The sequence below is a fragment of the Colias croceus genome, chromosome 6, assembly GCF_905220415.1.
Source record: "Colias croceus chromosome 6, ilColCroc2.1".
Lineage (NCBI taxonomy): Eukaryota > Metazoa > Arthropoda > Insecta > Lepidoptera > Pieridae > Colias > Colias croceus.
The window spans coordinates 4490596-4510482 of record NC_059542.1 but is presented as its reverse complement, the minus strand read 5'-3'; the positions used below and the strand labels follow the sequence as shown (position 1 = coordinate 4510482).

The 19887-nt window shown below is 32.2% G+C and overlaps 2 protein-coding genes across 4 annotated transcripts; both read left to right on the top strand.

Moving 5' to 3' along the window:
- Nucleotides 1-65: 65 nt before the first annotated feature.
- On the top strand, nt 66-5524 carry LOC123692346 (putative uncharacterized protein DDB_G0282133). 2 transcript variants are annotated; one of them, XM_045637082.1, is made up of 4 exons: nt 66-2385; nt 3220-3411; nt 4322-4491; nt 4823-5524. In XM_045637082.1, exons 1-4 carry the CDS (start codon nt 460-462, stop codon nt 5031-5033), a joined length of 2499 nt encoding a protein of 832 aa, XP_045493038.1. In that variant the 5' UTR covers nt 66-459; the 3' UTR covers nt 5034-5524. The 2 variants fall into 2 exon arrangements, with proteins under 2 accessions (XP_045493038.1, XP_045493039.1); XM_045637083.1 differs by lacking the exon at nt 3220-3411.
- A 1630-nt stretch (nt 5525-7154) lies between these two features.
- LOC123692350 (protein yellow-like) lies at nt 7155-16960 on the top strand. 2 transcript variants are annotated; one of them, XM_045637088.1, is made up of 9 exons: nt 7155-7175; nt 7537-7618; nt 12587-13020; nt 13849-13970; nt 14183-14409; nt 15004-15118; nt 15537-15617; nt 16351-16461; nt 16749-16960. In XM_045637088.1, exons 3-9 carry the CDS (start codon nt 12594-12596, stop codon nt 16887-16889), a joined length of 1224 nt encoding a protein of 407 aa, XP_045493044.1. In that variant the 5' UTR covers nt 7155-7175; nt 7537-7618; nt 12587-12593; the 3' UTR covers nt 16890-16960. The 2 variants fall into 2 exon arrangements, with proteins under 2 accessions (XP_045493044.1, XP_045493043.1); XM_045637087.1 differs by lacking the exons at nt 7155-7175; nt 7537-7618 and adding an exon at nt 10588-10708.
- Nucleotides 16961-19887: the final 2927 nt, after the last annotated feature.

Here is a 19887-nt window from a genome sequence, read left to right as displayed (position 1 = left end):
CCGACTATTTGCCTTTACGATTATGTTCATACTAATAATTATAATAATTGCCTGAAATGAGGCGGTAAAAAGTTAATTGCGCCTCCGCATACAATATTCAGCCGGAAAATGCGATTATGTCACCGAGCGAACAAATTTAAACACTGAAGGGTACACGAGGAAGTCACGAATGCACGAAGATATAAAACGGTGTGCATTGACATGAGTAATGACATAAGAGGCGTCGGGTAAACTATTATCGAATGATGATAATGATCCAAGAAAATTTAACGGATTTGCGAAGCGTGAACGCTTTCGTTTTCGTAGGACAATCGGCGAGTCACGTTACCGATAGTCACGGGCGCTACCCGCTACCGCCAGCTCGTCCTACGCTCTCCCCGGCATCAGTCGCTGCTCGGACATTAACCGCTCAATACGCTCTCGAACATGTGGATTGCGCGTCTAATGTAAATTATCAATATGTACATCAAACTCATTCTCGTATCTATAGCGATTGTCATCCTAAACGATGTCGATTGTAAGAGAACTAAAAGTAAAAAGTTAAGTGAAACGGAGGAATCCACCCCACAACCCAGTGTGCTTACATACTCCAATTTCGGTTTCAACGACGTCGGATCGTACGACGGTTTCGTCCCGAGTTCCCCAGATTATACAAGTTTCGTCCATGGCACTAAACAAGAATCTTCGACGAGGCTGTACGCGCCGGCGTTCCCGTCTACCCTCGATTCTACCGGCTTCGATGCTAATTATGGTTCTGCAGCAGACGGACAGTCTCCACAAAACCCTGGAGAAGAGTTACAAGCAAGTATGTCTAAATATGAACCGGTCTCTTTAAATTTCTTCACGTCTCCAAGTTTTGATGGCAATAATCCATACAATTATAAAGCAAACCCAGAGACAACATATGACCAGAATGAAGGTGAGAAAAATTCACCAATTTATGGAGCAAAACTAAGCACAAAATTTAGAAGTAAACCTTTCAGTGAATTTAAATCTGAAACTAATAAATCTACAGATGGTAATCCTCTAAATATTAATACAGATGCATATAGAATGCAAGAATCGTATGTTTCATCAGATAATAAACAATTTTATGGTGATCTAATAAATAACAATAACTATCCATCTTTTTATAAATTCACAACGACCACCATATTACCTCCTGAGTATGATCATATGTTACAATCGCCAGTGACTGCTAGTGGAATTAAGTTCCCAAAAGTCATTGACTTTACGAACTTAAATCCTTACAACCAAAATGGTTTTAATGCCAATGGATATCCAGGTACAGATTTTTATTCTGGTTTAAGCAATACTTATGAAAATATAAATAATAACGGGAATATGAATCAAATTCCAAATGATGTAAACAAAAATACCAAAACATCACCTGCATCTTCGAAATACAAAACGTATTTTAAAGATGATCAAATGCAGTCTGAGAAAGAAGCAATGAAGTTTAACTATGCTGCGAATCAAGAATTTTCCCAAAATTATTTTAACAATAAAAATAAACTCAAAGGAAAGTTTACTTTAAATAATGATAAAATAAATAAAAAGCCTTGGGATTATAATAGCAAAGCTGAGGAAGTAAAGAAATCTAAAAACCCTCTACGCTACGAATATTCAACGAATCACAGCCACACAAATTTTCAATATGATTATCCATCCAAACGGCCTTTCAACAGCAGTATTGATGAAATTGCACCCGCTAGTAGCAATTTAGATTTCTACAATTACCAACATCCTGACATTGATTTTGGAAACTCACCACTTTTTCCAACCTTTAAAAATCCTCTCGGTGACTTTGATACAAACGATTTTTCCACAAACTACGTCGAAAAGGTTAAAACGTTCGATGATTATCAAAACAGTTTTAAAAATGTTTATACAACCGTTCCAACAGTTTCGTCACATTGGGGTAATTTTTTAAAACCGACAGAATTTAGTACATACAAGAATCACATACGTAAACCCCAGCATCATGAGGAGAATGATGAAGTCGTACATATACCAAAGAAGCCGCCGACCGATAAAATATATGGGACACAGTATGAAAGTAACTCATATAATTCTGATTGGGAGCAAAGTTACAAACCGCAACCGAATAATTATAAACTACAGTTCGATTGGCATAAGGATAACAACAGGTATAAGTCGGAAGAAGATTTATTAGGCTTACGAAATCATGATCTACGACATTCCTCACACCCACCTCTTAGACCTAGCTACGACGAATCAGCTGAAGTCGGTCAATACAAGAAGCTCGTTGATAAGTGGAAACAAAGTTATTTGAAATCGAAACAGAAAGATACTTTCCGAGAATATGAAACATATGCATCAGAGACGAAACCGATTCACGTGCCAGTTCCGAAGCCGTATCCCGTGAGTATTAATTATTATTTTAGTCACACAATTAAAACTTCATTCATGTAATTACTGAAGAAAACACTGCGTATGGAATGCGGATAAGTGCAAACGCGTCTCGCACTATTTTCTTTGCTTACTCTGGTCTTATAAATGAGCACGCATGCAGCATGTCTCTAGGTGAAAATATACAATAGTATTCATTTCTTAATTTTCATTTATAGAAGTAAAAAATAAATTTCGTTGTTTACGTAAAGTAAAATAAATGGCAATATTTATAAAAGTTAGCATTCGTAAATAACTGGCTCACCAGATTATGGTTACGGTACATTAGTTTCTTGGAGTTCAATGTCTGGAGAAAGCGATATCTAGGACTTAACCACAACAGAAATTAATATCAAAAGTAAAATTTCAAATGGTAATATAATTTCTTCTGTATGTTGATACTTTTTGCCAATGTAGGGCATTATTTGATAAGACTTATTAAATTGGTTAAGACAACATTATAAATTTTTAATATCATCAAATTTTAAGCCTTTAATAATAAAATAACAAGAACTACCTACTCCACTTATTTATAAAACTATGTTATACAATATAAAATGCTGAATGTACATATACCTAATAAAAGAAAAATGTGTTAAATTTTTTCAAATACACATACTTGCAAGTGCAATTATTAACCTTTTAATTCCTCATAGAATCACATCAAGTACACTGTTACGTATGTGCATAATAAGTTCGCATGTTGTGCACTCATTATTTTAATTTCCTTCATTACTTTCTTTCCTACTCATGTATCAACGGGATCGGTTCTTCCTACGCACATTTAGAACAATGACTGGTTTGCAGATAGAGATTCCTCATCCAGTGATAGTGCCGGTCCCTCAGCCTTATCCGATACACGTGCCGGTCCCGAAACCGGTCGCAGTGCCAGTTATCCGGGAATTAACCGTGCCGATTGAGAAACCAGTGCCTTATCCGGTCTACAAAAAGGTTCCATATCCAATAGAGAAGCCCGTGCCGGTACCTGTTGAAAAACAGGTAGGGTAGTGTTATGTCACGTTCATTCATTATTTACATTTTAATACTAATTAAAATTGTATTATGTACATTGTTTATAAAGTGGGTAATTTGTACATACATATGTCTGTGCATGTCAATTGTTGTATATATATGTTTTATATGTGTAAATGAATTCCAATTTCCAATAATTGGAGCAATGGCAATGAACTGGTGAACGGTCATACCTACATAGCATTTGTATTCTGAACGCTTATGTTATGCTATGGTCTGGTCAAGTAAATATAAAACTAGGGTAGGTCGTATGTTATCTCTTCCTTTTATAGGTACTAATCTTTTCCTTTCTTCCATCCATTCAAAATCCAAAATTTTAAATTTATTTTTTGACATAAAAATATGTTTAAGATAACATGAGGATGAAGCTATTATCGAAATATTATTATTGCACATATAATTATGATTTCGACCTCACCACATTGTTACGATTTGAAACTTGGGAAGGTTCGCCTAATATGATACTTTTAATCTTTGTACAAGACCACTTTAGTCAATTGTTAACATTATTTTAACTTTGATAACAAGTAGTACAATACGCGTTGGTATATGTATCTAATATCTATCAGACGTAAAAAATATTAGGATATGCAGATGAATTAAAGGTAGCTTATCCAAACCATACATCTCTGAGCCAATTTCAAGCAGATCCGCTTAGCTTTCGGCTTATCAGTTATCAACGAATTTCCCACTCATCCATCCACATCGATTCTTAGAAACTTTAATTATTCTGCGGTTAAGGTAACAAAATACCTAATTCTATACCTAACCTAAGTCTGCTTTTACTACCTTTAGTTTTTTTATCTTAATTGATGTGCTATGAAAACAACTAGGTCTATGTTTTTAAATATAACTATAACAACATTTCATGTTCTAGGTTCATGTACCCATTATGAAACCTTACCCAGTCACTGTGCCACAAGTTAGGCCTCTATTTCATCACAGCCGACCCCACGATGAACGAGAATCTGACTTTGATGAAGACGACGAATACCAACCAAGACCGGAGAGTAGTAAACGAGTTCCCAACGTTAAAAGGCCTAAAAAGTAAGTGAAAATAACGGTATACACTAACAGTACACTTAATAGTAATCGTGGTTCTAATTACAGTATTAAATCATATTCTATTTTACAGTTGAAGATAAATTGTGATAACATGACGATCATTTTGCGTGCAGGCATTGTAAATTATTGTATAATTGATATAATATGAAATCATTGATTGCATTTTCTTCTCTGAACAGCGCATGTTAAGACTTCAGGTTACATAGGCATTTCTTGGTATTGAATGAAGACACAACTTGTTGCACGTGTTAACCTTTGTTAAGACTTAAAGAAACAGTGTTACATATGCAATATAATTTCTTTATTTATACAGCACAAGGCATCAACCCAGAAGACCAAATCGTATGACACATCAAGAGCGTGAGAAAAAACGCAGCCCCGCAAGACGACCGCCTCCAAGAGAACAAAAACGCAACCGACATCCATACCCTGAGCATCGACGACCACCTTACAGACACCACGAGGATTACGATGAATACGAACCGAGCGAATACGTACATTGCAAACGTACAGGCAGATGTTAAAAATGTATTGTGAAAGGTGCTTTAGGTTCGCACTGGCGAAACATTAGTTTAAAACGTGTTAGTTACTCCCGTTCCACATCATTTGAAATATTATGTTGGAGAAACAGGCTGGCAAAGAAAATTACGGGGGGTTATAGAAAGATTTATGTTCAGAAAAGCAATATTTTGCGTTTAGAAAATTTCGTGCTTTCAGTGCGAATCTAGAGCAAGCTGAAACAATGGCATTTCTTTAGGATTATAAAACTTAGTATGTATGTAGCTCGACTTGCAGGTACACTTCGTAGACTCTTTTTAAGCTGTTTGTAAAGACTGTTGTAATTTTATGCTTCAACTTGTTCATAATGGGTATGTGCCAAAGGTTAAATATGTCATTTAAAAGTTTGAGACTTTTTATGTTTTCAGACATTTACGCATTGTCGTACCTATTTATAATTTGAATTAATCTAGATTAGATTTTTGTTGTTATAAGTTAAATATAAATTTAAAATTCATACGTCTTTTATTCACGATAACTAAAATATAGTAATTTTTACACTATGTCACTATATACCTAGTTAGGTAAATCTGAACTCTCCGGAACCAAATAATCCAATAAATTTTGTTTATTACTTGCAACTTAAATCTATACAATTTTGTTGCCAACATGCATTTTTTTTCTTGAAGAATATTATTATGAGCGAACATTGACTTCAGTGCATGTTATTCACACGTGTGATTAAATACGCCAGATGAAGTCCCGTCTCGCTCCGATGCCTGCTTTTACCAACGCTCTGCTAAACATCATGCATGTCTTTCATTCCGTACTAATTCACGCGAAATAGAAGTTCCTACAATTAACAGGTATTTTATATGTACTTTTTATTTTAGATATATTTTAAATGTAATTTAGAGTAATAAATCTCATTTATTGTTAAGGAAAACCAAAACAAAAAATAACATAAAGATATAACATTAGGAAAACCCGCTTTCGAGCATCTTCCAACTGCAGATTGGGTGTTTTAATTGTTAATCTAAATTGATTTTATATGTAAGGTAACTTTGGTTATTGTTTTATATTTTCAAGCAAAAAATCATGCTTTAGAATAAAAATATGATATTTCATAAAATTTATCAATTAAATGAATAAAAGTAGGTACGAGCTCAATTGACTCGATTGTCAGTTAAATTAAACTTCTTGAGTTATTTATTCGATGCTGGAGTAAAGGCTGTAAATGCTAAATTAACTCAGTCCCCTGCCCCTCTATCTTATATTTACGACGTTGTATAAGTTATGACGGCCGAAGTCCGGACTAAATGGTTGTGAATGAATAGATAGATGTAGTTAATCTTTGGAAAGAAAATGCTATTAGGTAGTTTTAGGGTAGTTTTTTAGTAAATTTTCCACTCCTATTCGCTACTACGAATAGGAGTGGAAAATTTAATCTTGTATCCTGATTCCTGTTTGACGCGAGGTGATGCGAAGCCGCAGACAAAGAATATCTACGTCTTAATAGTAGCTAACGCTACCGCAGATGAAAAGCTAGATTTAAACCGAGTTAGGTACTTTACTTACTTAACTGTGTAAAAATAAATTGACTACTAATTATAAATTTGGTATTATTAAGTTTTGATCAGATCGAGTCCAGAAAATAAGAGACAAAGATATAAATCATCTATAAAGATGCAGGGTTTCCTTGCTTAAAAATATAGCTCTTCATCGTTCAATTTTGCTTGCTCGATTATTTCAACAGGCGTCGTATATAAATTATACGTTACAAACGTATGTTTAAAATATATCGTATTATAATAATATTAAAATAAGTGTACAATTTGTTCATGGTGATTATTTTGCTCACAGGGTATTTATTCTTATAAAAATATACGGTTTGCACGGCTTTTCCAAAATACTTTTCTTACGCAATTGTCCCAGATGTTTGTTTCCCTAGTTTTAATAAATCAAAATTCCACCAAAAGCAGCACAAGTAAATATTTACGAAGTGTTAATTAAGTATAAATCAAAGTCGTAACTTACCTCATTGCTTCATAAGTTTTTCTCCATTGTCTAAGTACAATGGAGTGATTATGCTAGGTATCTGTATTAATTTTAATTAATGGAAACTTGTTTATGGATGCAATGGGCAGTTGTTTAGAGGCATCGAGTAGGTAAGTAGTGTGTATTTAATATTTATTCTTCATTTATGTTTTATATAAATAAACTTAACTAATCAGAATGTGTCATATAAAGCATACTTACCCAATAAAATGTAAGTACTTAGCTTGAATAAAATATTTTCCAAATAATATGAGATTGAGATATGTTACCTCGTTTAATTTTAAATGTCTCTAATCTCTATGTATATTTAAATTAATGAATTAAAAATAAATCTGCCAAGTCCTAGCCGAACTCGGGAAAACAAGAAATCCGCATCAATAATATAAAAAACAGCAAAAACATTGCCCATCTATCCAATTTATGACTGCGTTGCTTAGCCTCGATTTTTTATTATGTTAATTTTTATTATAGCGGCTACAGTAATTACATCATCACGGATAATTTCAACGACGGAGGGGTAGACAGCAACACAGACAGACCTTATACCTTTTAGGTAAGGAACCCAACACCACAGCCCAACACCCCTTTAACTTTGAATAGCTATACTCTAACGGTGTCTAAACAGCTTTTTCATTGTGCGTGTTTGTTACTGAACTCCTTCTAAGCGGCTGGACCGATTTTAATAAAATTTCTTATTTATCTTTGAATGGATTAGAGATAAATTAAAACGCAATTGCGCCTTACGAGAATCAAGTAGGTTACTGTAAGTTTATCTCTAATTTTTTTTCTATAGTCCTTAAAACCTTCCTCTTGAGTCACTACTCATAGAAAAAATATATATATAGAGAGAGAGAGAGAGATAAGATATTATAGTGATATCTTTTAAAAAACCGCATCAAAATCCATTGCATAGTTTTAAAGATTTAAGCATACATAGAGACAGAGAGAGCGACTTTGTTTTATACTAGGTATATAGTGATAGCGCTCAATAGTTGTTACCTTATTTAAAACATTTTCCCACAGTACTAATTTTTAAAAAGCTTTTCTATAAGTACCTATATTAGAAGCGTCTACAAATCATCGCTTCCAATATTGCGCATTTAAAACTATCACGTAAAAAGAGAGGGTAGATAAAGGTAAATGTACACTTAGCCTGGAGAGATAATGGTTATGGCATACTGCGATATTTTACAAATCATAATATATTATGGATACCGTTCTTCTTACTCTTACCCTATATTTGTGTTTAGTATACTAATTGTAGGTATAGATACCCAGTACATAGCTAGTTCGATTCAGTTAAATCTGGTCTGTATATTTTGAATGATTCAATTTATTATAGCCTCTAGTTTTCATATTACCTATGCGATATATTATATTATAAAATAGAGGCACCTAATTAATCAACACATTCATAACAATTGCCTTGAACAACCTTATCGCATGTGCGTTAATTGACGAAAGATTAATTTTCATTCATGATTGCGTGCAACATTGGTATAATATGATAATTTGTTCATTATTGTAGTAAAGAAAAGTTGTAAATAATTATAGTAAGTGGAAGTTAAATGTCACGTCCAGTAAAATATCTAAAGTTGTTATTCTTGGTTGATCTGTCCAAGTTCCGCTATATTTCAACCTTGCTGTGGTTTTTGTGCCATTTTATTCATTAAAAATAATAATCGATTAAAAAAATATATTGCAATTAAATCGAATCACATTGTAGTCTACGTATTTATTTGGCTGTGTCATTTCAATGAACAGCGGATGCGTCGATCACGTGTTGAGCCTTGAATTATCTGCATCGAATTTACAACATTGGGATGTCGCAATTGATTTTAAACCTAACACAGCTCCTTTGTAGTTTGTACTCCTAAAATCATATTACAAGTCGATAATCACCTTAATTTTAATGAAGGAGAAATAATAATATTTCTATTTTCATAAATGTTGCTAAGGTTATTCTTAATTCCTAAATGTTAATAATATTAATTCTATGTACCTAATTTATTTTATAAATGCTACACAAAGTAAATATTATCTACCTAACTTCATTTTTTAACACAAAAGCTCTCAATTGACGTAATGAATACCTATCTGGTGGTGTATTTTTATGGATTCGATCTAAGAACATAATATTTACCGGTTCTCTCACGATGTTTAAATTTACAGGTTGAATGATCAATTAGCGATAATAGACATAAACTACCTAGGTATAATATGCGGATAACCTTTGAAGAGTTAGGAATTTTGTGTGTATGCAAAAATATTATTAATGTTATAAAAACATATTTTTCTTGATCTATGAATTGTGCTAAATAATGTAATTTTTAATAATTTTTTTTAACATCAATTGTGCTGTGTACCTACATACAACTTGGCTGGCATTTTACCGCAACATGATTGTGATTAAATTTGTGTATAATTAGTCAAAATTGTCAGCTGTGATGTGTACCTACTTAAATAAATAAATAAATATAGGACATAATCCCTTCCTATAACAATATGTTTTATAGGTACCTAATATTAAAAGCAAACGACTTGAAGATGATTTGTGAGTGAATACAATTGATAAGTTATATAAAGACCAAGTAGGTAGGTACCTAGTTCCGCGGCCCGCGGGGTTTATCCCGCAGGCGATACTCCAGGCAAAAGCAAGGATTTATATCGTGTCATTTTAGAATATATACTATATAGGCTACATCACTGCCAAGCACCATCAGAATAGGTTCCGTGGTTTTCGCGTGGTAGAGAAACATACATTCCTACAAACTTTTACGTTTATAATATTAGTAGGACAAGTAGGATATACTCATTCAGATTTAAGATATCGCAAATTCGTAATAATAGAAAACATGTAAGTATTCAGTACATACAGTTTCTCTTGCTACGTCACGTTTAGTCAGGATTTTAGATTTCTCCAAACTCTATATATTATGTACATAATATTATATTGTATATCCATTATATCTAGATATCATATCATATCTATTACTTACTTGCAATTAAAATACCTAATTAGTAACCGCACAGTATCTATAGAACTTTTTGTCTTATGACGTAAATGTCTATCCCAAAACGGTTTTTATTCAAAATTCTCTTGAATAAAGTAGGTAGGTACTCTAATTTATAAAATGGCTATTATCTTTTTTATCAATTTTTCAGAGTGCTTTTATTAAGGTAGATAATATATAATATTTAATTATTATTTAGGTATATTCTTATTTTAATGAAAAATAAAATAAGTATATTTTTAATACCTACTTATTATCTTTATCTTTGTTTTTAAATTTTTAAAATGCAAAGGAGATAATATACAGAATATCTATACACACACATACATTTTTACACTTTGTAGAGGTACTACATACCTACATATTTCTTCAAAAACCCACACAAATAGGTATACCTCACTTACCAGTGGGTTAGTATTTCCAACCGTAGTTGACATCTCTGCCCTAGAATTTACGGCTTCCTCTCATACATGGGAACACTGCCCAAATATAGGTATTTGTATTGTTTACGTTATTGTGCATAGCTGTGAATATAAAGGCGTGTGAGACCTCGAACTGTTTAGTTTGTGCTGACGGATCCGCAGACACAGTCGCGGACACTCACTTTTACGTCACCACGCATTTAGCATGTAAGTTGGCATTTTATTAACGGCATATGTAAATAAACAAAAACATTATTTTTAAGAACAGAATTAATTATGCTGTAAATTCATATTATTAAAGATAAAAACTAATGATAAAATATATAAAAATAATAAAAAAATATATGAGCTTTTGAATTTGGGCTTTTACAGATGTACCTACATATTTAGAATTAAACAAATGCCCCGGTACATACCATTCAGACCACTGTATTCCATTTGACATTCCACCAGTGCATTTCGTTATCTCTCCAAAGCTTTTATGCAATTATAAAAATTCATTAAATATTTTGCAGTCAAAAATAACATTATAATATCGTCGATAACATTTAACCTTATTACTTATACCAATAATGAGCTTTTTAAATAATTAAATTATACGAAGTAAATATATAATATTACATTACTTATCTACTGCCTTGAAACCCAAAAGTATTTACTTTGGTGGGAGAATCCGCCTCCTCATTAGTCATTGTCATATTTTAATATAACGGGCAATATATTCGATTTCAATTTACCGTTGGTTCCATAGCTTTTTCGATAATATATCCTATATTGTACACATTTTAAACCCAAGCTCTAAATGTATGTACAATACACTAGCTGTGCCCCGCGGTTTTACCCGCATTGCTCCGCTCCTGTAATTGGTCTTAGCGTGATGATATAGTCTTCCTCGACAAATGGGCTATCTAACACTGAAAGAGCTTTTTTTTAAATCGGACCAGTATAGTTCCTGAGATTAGCGCATTCAAACAAACAAACTCTTCAGCTTTATACTATTAGATAACAAAATATGTAATCTTCTTTGAAACGTTTCATCAAAAAGCTCAAGTTCACAGTGAGGGTTGGCCTTTAACTTCACCGCACCTTGAGTTTAATTGATTGCGTTCAAACGAATTTCCATAAGCACGTACTAGTTCATGACTTGGTCAATATTAGAATTCATTAGATATAGTACCGATTCAAAGCACTTGCCGGCCTTGGGTGTGCGACAAAAACTTCTTTACTTGACATGACTTGCAAACATTCTCTTTTACACTTTAACCTCAATAGAGTCGATGTGAGAGATCAGCATTTACAGTAAATTACTTTTTTTTGCATATATTTTTTTTAATTCAAATTCTTTATTTTAGATAGTTAGATACATAATATATGTATATATCATAATATATTATGTTTAACTTTTAAAATTTGTATGGAGTCCCAGGACTATCATTCATCGTCAGCCCATATACGTTCCCTCTGCTGGGAAACGAGCCTCCTATGAGGGTATAGACCATGTCGTTGAGATTGTACTTGTTATTTATACTATCATTGTTATTTTAACATTAATAATAATATTAATTTAACAAATTATTATAACCATAACAAGAATCTGTCCCACATAGCCATTAAATTAGTATGTAGAACTGAAGTTATCGACCTATGTAGATCTCTGTAGACTTAATTAGATACCTGACTTCGTTTCCTAATATTGACTACAAAAACGTGAGCTGGTAATGATACAGGGTATACCTAAGAGAACATTCAATTATTGTTCTCATTATTTCCTTGCAAAACCAAAACTAGGTTTGGTAATTCAAAGTTTTTAAATGTATTTGATATAAGAAATCCACTAACTAGGTTTCACCTAGTATAGTATTATAACTGTGGTATCTCACAAATATTACACAGTATGTATATCCGTAACTTTTATTATACTTAAGTACCATGAAATCGTGTTCATCTTATTATTTTATAATCAAGAATGGGTGAGAAATAAAAGTGTTGCGTGTCAACAATAAACTTATTGTACGCAATAAATATTATTATGTGACAAAATATACAGAAATGCGTCTTAATTTTTCACACTCGTCATTGTTTCAGGTCAAAAATGAGAACGACGTTATTTATTGCTTTTGCTGTGATAATAGGATGTAAGGCTGCCACACCTGACCTGCGTTTTGCATGGAAAGAAGTTGACTTCGTTTGGGATAGTCCGGAACAACGGGAAAACGCTATCAAGGATGGTTTATTCGTTAAAGCCCACAATCTTCCTCTGGGGGTGGCTCGATGGAAGAATAAATTATTTGTGACAGTACCAAGATGGAGAAAGGGTGTAGCATCATCTCTGAACTACGTGGATATTGATGGACCACAGGATCAACCACTTAAACCATATCCTTCACTGAAAGACAATCTGGTAGCTGATACGGCGAAAGAACTGCCATCAAATAGTTCTATTATTTGTGTCTATAGAGTGTATGTCGATGCTTGTGATAGACTCTGGGTTATGGATGCAGGATTAGCTGATATATTGGGTGAGTGAAGTTTATTTGCATAAGATTCTGTAAGCGCGATAACAAATCATAAGGTACATCTCGTTTGGTAACAATTTACCATTTTAAGCAAAACATCGTGCAGGTAGATAAGGATTTATGTATTGTGACTGTTGTTGTATAACTTAATAAGTACCTTCTTTAGTGAAATGGGAATACTTTTTTTGTAAAAAAATATTCAGTGTTTTGTGTTTGCAGTAGTTGTGGTTGAATGCAAAAGCTTTTCTTACTGGACAGAATTTTAAATGGGACCAAACGGAAGGGACAATCTTGCAAATATTAACTCAGCCCCCGGAACCATAGACACAATAGAAAATCTATTGTGTCGTGGACCGATCGGGCCGCTTGGGGCTCAATGGGATATAAAATAAAAAATCAATCTCTTCACCCAGTCGATAGTTCTGAAATAACATATAAAAGTCTAATTGAGAACCTTCTCCTAAATAGGTTTTCCCAATAATTAACGCCATAACGCAGAAAAATCCGTTTTTTTAATAGCAAGTCGTAGATCATTAATTTGAATGTGATCAAGGTTTTACTACTTAGTACCTACTGCATGCAATTCCTTGTACTTAATTATTTATTAAAAGATAATATTTCCTGCTTTGTATTTTATTACTCAGAATAAGTCAGTGCATAATATAGGTATAAGGTTGATTAAATCTTGTAGGTACGTGTACTTGGAAGATACAATTAATGGTTAAAAAAATATTTTTAAATTTATCGAACTATTTACTCACAACAATTAAATTAACAGTTCTTCTCATCAGAAAGTATGAATGTACTAATTATGACGTTGGATGTTTTTAGGCTCACCAAATCAAGTAGCGGGACCTTCTGTGGTTATTTTCGATTTGAATACCAATCAACTTCTACATAGATATTTCTTCAAAGTTGAGGATATGAAGGAAGATTCGTTCTTTGCAAATATTGTAAGTATAACTATAGCAGTAACGTTTTCAATATTTTCAAGACATTTTTAGAAGAGAAATCGAGAATTACACACTCCATCATGAATTGTTGATCGTTACTCGCGAATTCTTTACATTCGAGTGAATGTTGTAATTATTTCCTGTAGAAACTCATATAAATAGCATTAAATCTTTATAGAACCGAATTATAATTTTCTAAATATAAATTTCAGGTGGTTGATGTCGACAAAGACAAATGTGACGAAGCCTTTGCGTATGTCCCCGATTTAGGAGGCTACGGTGTTGTTGTGTACAGTTTGAAGGATAACGATTCTTGGCGTGTCGCCCATCACTATTTCCACTTTGATCCTCTGGCTGGCTCCTACAACGTTAGTGGAATTGAATTCCATTGGACCGATGGAGTGTTCGGACTAGCCCTCTCTGAACCTAGAGAAAATGGGTAAGCTACATGATTACTAGGAAGTATAATAATTATTAATTTGATACATATTTAATAATGATTAAGACTCGGTTGCTCATACGATTGAGTCGCGCAAAAATGCAACAATCGAATCGGCACATGGTCACATTTAATTGCAAATATTGAGTTCTTTTTTTGCTAGTCGTAACGTATTATGTGAATTTATGTTCTTTCTGCTTACTTATGTACGTATACTCATATATTTATGAGTAGCTACATCTTTATTGTTTGACTATTACCTTGAGTATATATTTAAAAGCCGGTTTCCAAATAATGGCAATGACCGATTTAATAAATATTGATCATATGGTATTTACAAAGCAAAATTTATTCAAATTAATCACTGATATTTTTGCTTCTCAACGATACCAGACACAAAATATGCTGAATTCAAAGAATTTTAAACGTAGGTAACATCAATTAATGTTTTTTATTTTGGTATCCGCATTCGTTGATATTTTTTATTTTACCGTCATAAATTGTAACGCAAATTAACAATTATAGCATATTTTATTTTGGATTTTTGATAAAGTGTTTTTAGTGTATAAATAATAAAAATAATCGTATTTCCAGGTATCGTACGATGTTTTTCCACGCTTTTTCCAGCACTAAAGAGTTCTGTGTATCCACGGAGTTACTTCGCAACTACCCACACATAGACAAGTCTGAGGCTTTCCATGACTTCAAGGTATGAATGTAAATCACGAGTAGGTACCGTATGGTTTCGCCAACAACTCAACATTTCTGAGAATATTTCATTGATTGTTGTACCTACTTGTACCAACTGTCACGTTACATACTGTATAATTCCTCAAAGCTAATAGGTATAGGCACAGACTAATAATAATATACTACGTATACAAGTATAGGTATAAGTAACAAAAACTACATATTTTTATACTAAGTGTCAGGAGACAGATACTCCTACAAATTTAAATTAATACATAACGGACTATCACTTAAACCGTTGTTAGTTTGCAAAATTAAATATGTACCTACCCACATAGCTTGCATATTATTATTATTTGACCAAACAAATGTTTATTTTAAGTCTTAAAGATTTTTTTTAAAAAAGATCAGATCTAATAAAATTTATCAAATTTCAGTTATTGGGCGACCGTGGAGCAAACACGCAGGCTTCTGCTAGTTATTATGACGAAAAGAATAATGTTTTATTTTATACTCAGGTATGTATTTTTAGTACAAACATAATAGTAAGACGTCAAATAACTTCCCCATGAGTCATAAATTTTAACGGACTTAGAAATCACTTTGTTCCACTTCTCCCCTAGAGTAAGTATCCATTATAAGCAATTTGAACTAACCGTTTGTAAACAAGTTTCCTTTGCTGTGCTGTGACTATTTAACATGTTCCTCAATTCTCAAAAGCTGTAATATTAAATTGTTAATCGACACTTTTGTAGGTTATTCAATAATAATTTATTACTTTTATTAAATAAGAAAAGTATGTCACAAAAATCCTTAAAAAAATATCATCAGGTGCGCTAAATCTCACTTCCTAAAACGCGAAAGAAGGTAATTGTATGTATGGATGTGTTTGTTACTCTTTCACTCGATAATACATTTTAATAACAAAATAATATACTTGACAGAAATGTACCAAAATAATACATAGGTCCAAGTTCGTCCGTGGGTGAAACCGTGCGGCATAGCTAGGTTTATTGAAAAGCTTGTTCGAAAGAATAACAAACATTTGCAATAACCTCATTTAAATGTTAATAAATATGGGATTGTCAGATGATAGTGAACAAACTGGAAAATATAAGGCAACAATCGTTAATTCTAGCAAAATACCCATTATTGGGTTTTGTTAACAATAACATTATCTTGGTTTTATTTTCAAGAGTTTTGTTACATTTATTTATATTTGTTTCCATATAATATTTTTTATTTTTTCAGGTCAATCGCGATGGGGTCGGTTGCTGGAACTCTAACAAGCCGTACAACCCTGAAAACAATCCCCTTATCATCAACGATCCTGTATTGTTGGAATTCCCCAATGACTTAAAGGTAAAAAAAAATATTTATTTTCATTTTGATTTCTGTTACATCATCATCATCGTTATTAGCCCTTAATGGCCCACTGCTCGACATAGGAGCAAAGGACTAATATAAAGCATGTCCGATTTAATAGAAAAATATTTTATCTTTACTTCACTATTATCAATAGCCTCCTTAAACTTTATGTGTTTTTTCTCACAAATTCCATCCCATCCAACGTAGTTCTCCTAAACATGGTATTATTTAAATTTGTTTTAGTTTTATTTGTTAACGATGTTTTTTTCTTTCTTTTTTAGGTCGACGATGAGGGCACATTATGGATCTTGTCCGACAGAATGCCCCGATACATGCTTAGGACGCTGGACTCAAATGAAACAAATTACAGGATATTTAGTATTAAAACATCCGATGCTATTGCGGGCACTGCTTGCCAATAAGTTAAGATTTGTGTACTGTGTACATTGCCTAATGTTATTATGTATGAAAAGAATAAAGCTATTTAAACCTGTGTTCGTGTTTTTTAATACCTACCTTCATTGGTACCTGTACTTTTTTGGTAATTTTAAATAATACCTATTGAAATTACTGAAACATTTTTAATTACTAATACCATTCTTTATTTTTACTTATATTATCTGTCATAGCACATAATATTATATATACTACATACTATCTAATTCTGAGTAAATTCATTGTTTACGTGTTCATTTGGGTATTTTGTTATTCATAAGGTGTGATGCCCATTGAATGTCGGAATAAGAACTGTAATTTGGGTCAATTAAATCAATGATTTGTTTAATGTTTTATTGACTGAGTGTTTCATATTTTTTTTAAAGGCACCCGCCATCACAGGATATTCGCGTCACCTCTGGATTATAGTCCAGAGAAATTTTTAGATTTTTCAATTGTTATATATGTATTTATATGAAAGATATTTTTTTTTTAGTATTTCATTAGCGTGCCTTCAGAAAATCAAAACCAGAGCTAATGACGAGTAGTGTACGATAAGTAGATATTATCTGATAGGTCTCCTGTAGCTCAACACATTTTTAACGCTTGTTTTTGTTAACTCCACTATAATTTATGATCTGATGTGTACAATTTATTATTCCAACCCATATCGGGTCTTTACAATTATTAGTATATTCTCACCGTCCGCGTCACTGTGATTTTATATAAACACAATATCGATAAGAAAGTTTACTCTTAATTTGATTGCATGATTATCTTTGTAAATATAAAATTTTTGCAAATAAATGATAATATTAAAGCATTACTAATATTTCTTTTTTTAAATAAATACGTAGGGTCTACCTAATAATCCGACATAACCCACGGCCTCTTCCCCGGAGGCCGTGGGTATCTAGATGCAAGATTTCCCCACTAAAAAAAAAAACGGGTCTACCTAACTTCCGACTTTTTCTCATTTCCTGTCCATAGTTTGCTGGAGGTCATTGTCTGTCAACTTGTAGCCATCTCTTATTTCCAAATTTTTGAATCGTTATGAGATTCGTTCGTTTAACGAAAAGTATATTTTATAAGTATCTAAATTCGATAATATTTAGAACACTAGGTAAGTAGGTAATTAATGAGTTTCATTTAAAATATTTAATGAATAGATACTTTTCAATAATACCTACGTATAATGTATATCTACTTCATGGACATGATACACAACTGATAAATTTACTTAAAATGGTGTTGTTAATATGTATCTACATAAAGACAAACAAATATAAACATGGTGTTTTTCCAGTTGTGTGCGTCGAACATCAACATTTTGATTAAAACTCAATTAACTAACTACACTTTATCCAAAAAAATTACTAAAGAATAAAACTTTAAAAAGATTGATGTGTCGATTTTCACACTAAGGCCGGTCAACCTCTGCAACCAGCCTTACTGTTACATAAAATACAGTATACACGTGTAAAAAGATAGTCAATGATCACTCAATGGATAATCTAGGGATATATTTTGCTTCAATGTATGATAGGATTTAATAGCGCAGGTATTGTTTGATTGTAAACATTGCCTGTGATAAGATAGAGCTTTATTTATTATTTGAAAATCTGGCTTATTCACTTGTAACTTTGTACTCTGCCTATTTCTTTTAATTTCATCTCAATAATTTGTTTGTATTATTATTCATTGCAAAGGTTATCTTGTTTAAAATAATAACCATAAAAATAATCATCACATATGTCATGACCCCTAATAAATTCCTTATCAATCCATGGTTATAGTGAAAACGTACGTATTGTTCCCCTCACAATATTATATTATATTGGGGCTATTCAACTTTTCAATAGAAATTATAAACAGGGTTTAGAAAGAAATGGCATTATTGTGAATAAATTTTCTATTCGTTAAGTTAAGTATAAGAAATTAGATTTTTTATCATTCCAACATTTCCAATGAACCTTTAGTAACAGCCAATGAAAAAGTTACATATAATGAACTCTACTGATAACTTCAAGATTATGGAATCACATAGTTTTCGTTCTTTTTCTTTCTTTCTTCATCTCCTACGCTAGATAACAAATTTAAAAATTATTTATTTTAGAATAATATTTCTAGCAAATTAAACTGTTTAGAAGATTATTCTTTGTTGCCTGCTTACTCTTAAAACATATACAAAAAGACTATTAAAATTTGTGAACAAACCATTCTTTTTGGGTTTGTGATATTTTTTAAATCGTTAAAATTTTATGGTATCTTCATAGTTGTTATTCACAACATAGGCCTTATATTATCGTTGTCTTCACACGAGTATTTTTTTATGTGCAAATAATTTCGACGTACAAATATTTTGGTAAGTAACGGGACAAAAATTTAAATTAGGTATTTATATGTGTTCCATTCACATTTCCATACTAGATACATACCTAGTTGCAATGGTAAGCAACCTACCTACGTGTAGGTACTGTAATTTAATTTTTTTGCCTCAGGTATCGTTATCGTTCTGTGTAAAACTGTAATTCATAATTGAACTAAATAACTATTTATATTCATGTAAATACTTTCTTCTCTGGAATACTGATAATATTGAATCTTATTTAACCCTCACAGGCGTAAGCATGATCTCTTGGGCTCTGTTTTTGGAGGCACATATTTTTTTTTTTTTATATTAAATATCGAACAAGGTAGGTATAAATTTATGACATTATATATTGTATTGAATCGCATAATGAGTTGGGAGTAACATTTTTCAACGATACCTCTTGTGCCAATTTTTTTTTATGTTAATATAGTACCTACCTATTTAGTTATACTTACATAGTACATGTACCTATCTACAATAACAGTAGTACAGGCAAGATTTTTTTGGAGTATACCTAAGTAAATATCTCTCACCATCTGTTCGCGATAAACTCAAAAACAACAGCACCGATTTCCTTTCTGATTCAAATAAGGTTCTTTCTGCTTCCATAT

Coding starts and splice junctions, on each gene's coding strand:
- LOC123692346 (XM_045637082.1), top strand. CDS start 460: ATGTACATCAAACTCATTCTCGTATCTATAGCGATTGTCATCCTAAAC. Junction 2,386..3,219: donor CAGTTCCGAAGCCGTATCCC/GTGAGTATTAAT, acceptor ACTGGTTTGCAG/ATAGAGATTCCTCATCCAGT. Junction 4,492..4,822: donor AACGTTAAAAGGCCTAAAAA/GTAAGTGAAAAT, acceptor TTATTTATACAG/CACAAGGCATCAACCCAGAA.
- LOC123692350 (XM_045637087.1), top strand. Junction 13,021..13,848: donor AGGATTAGCTGATATATTGG/GTGAGTGAAGTT, acceptor GGATGTTTTTAG/GCTCACCAAATCAAGTAGCG. Junction 15,618..16,350: donor ATGTTTTATTTTATACTCAG/GTATGTATTTTT, acceptor TTATTTTTTCAG/GTCAATCGCGATGGGGTCGG.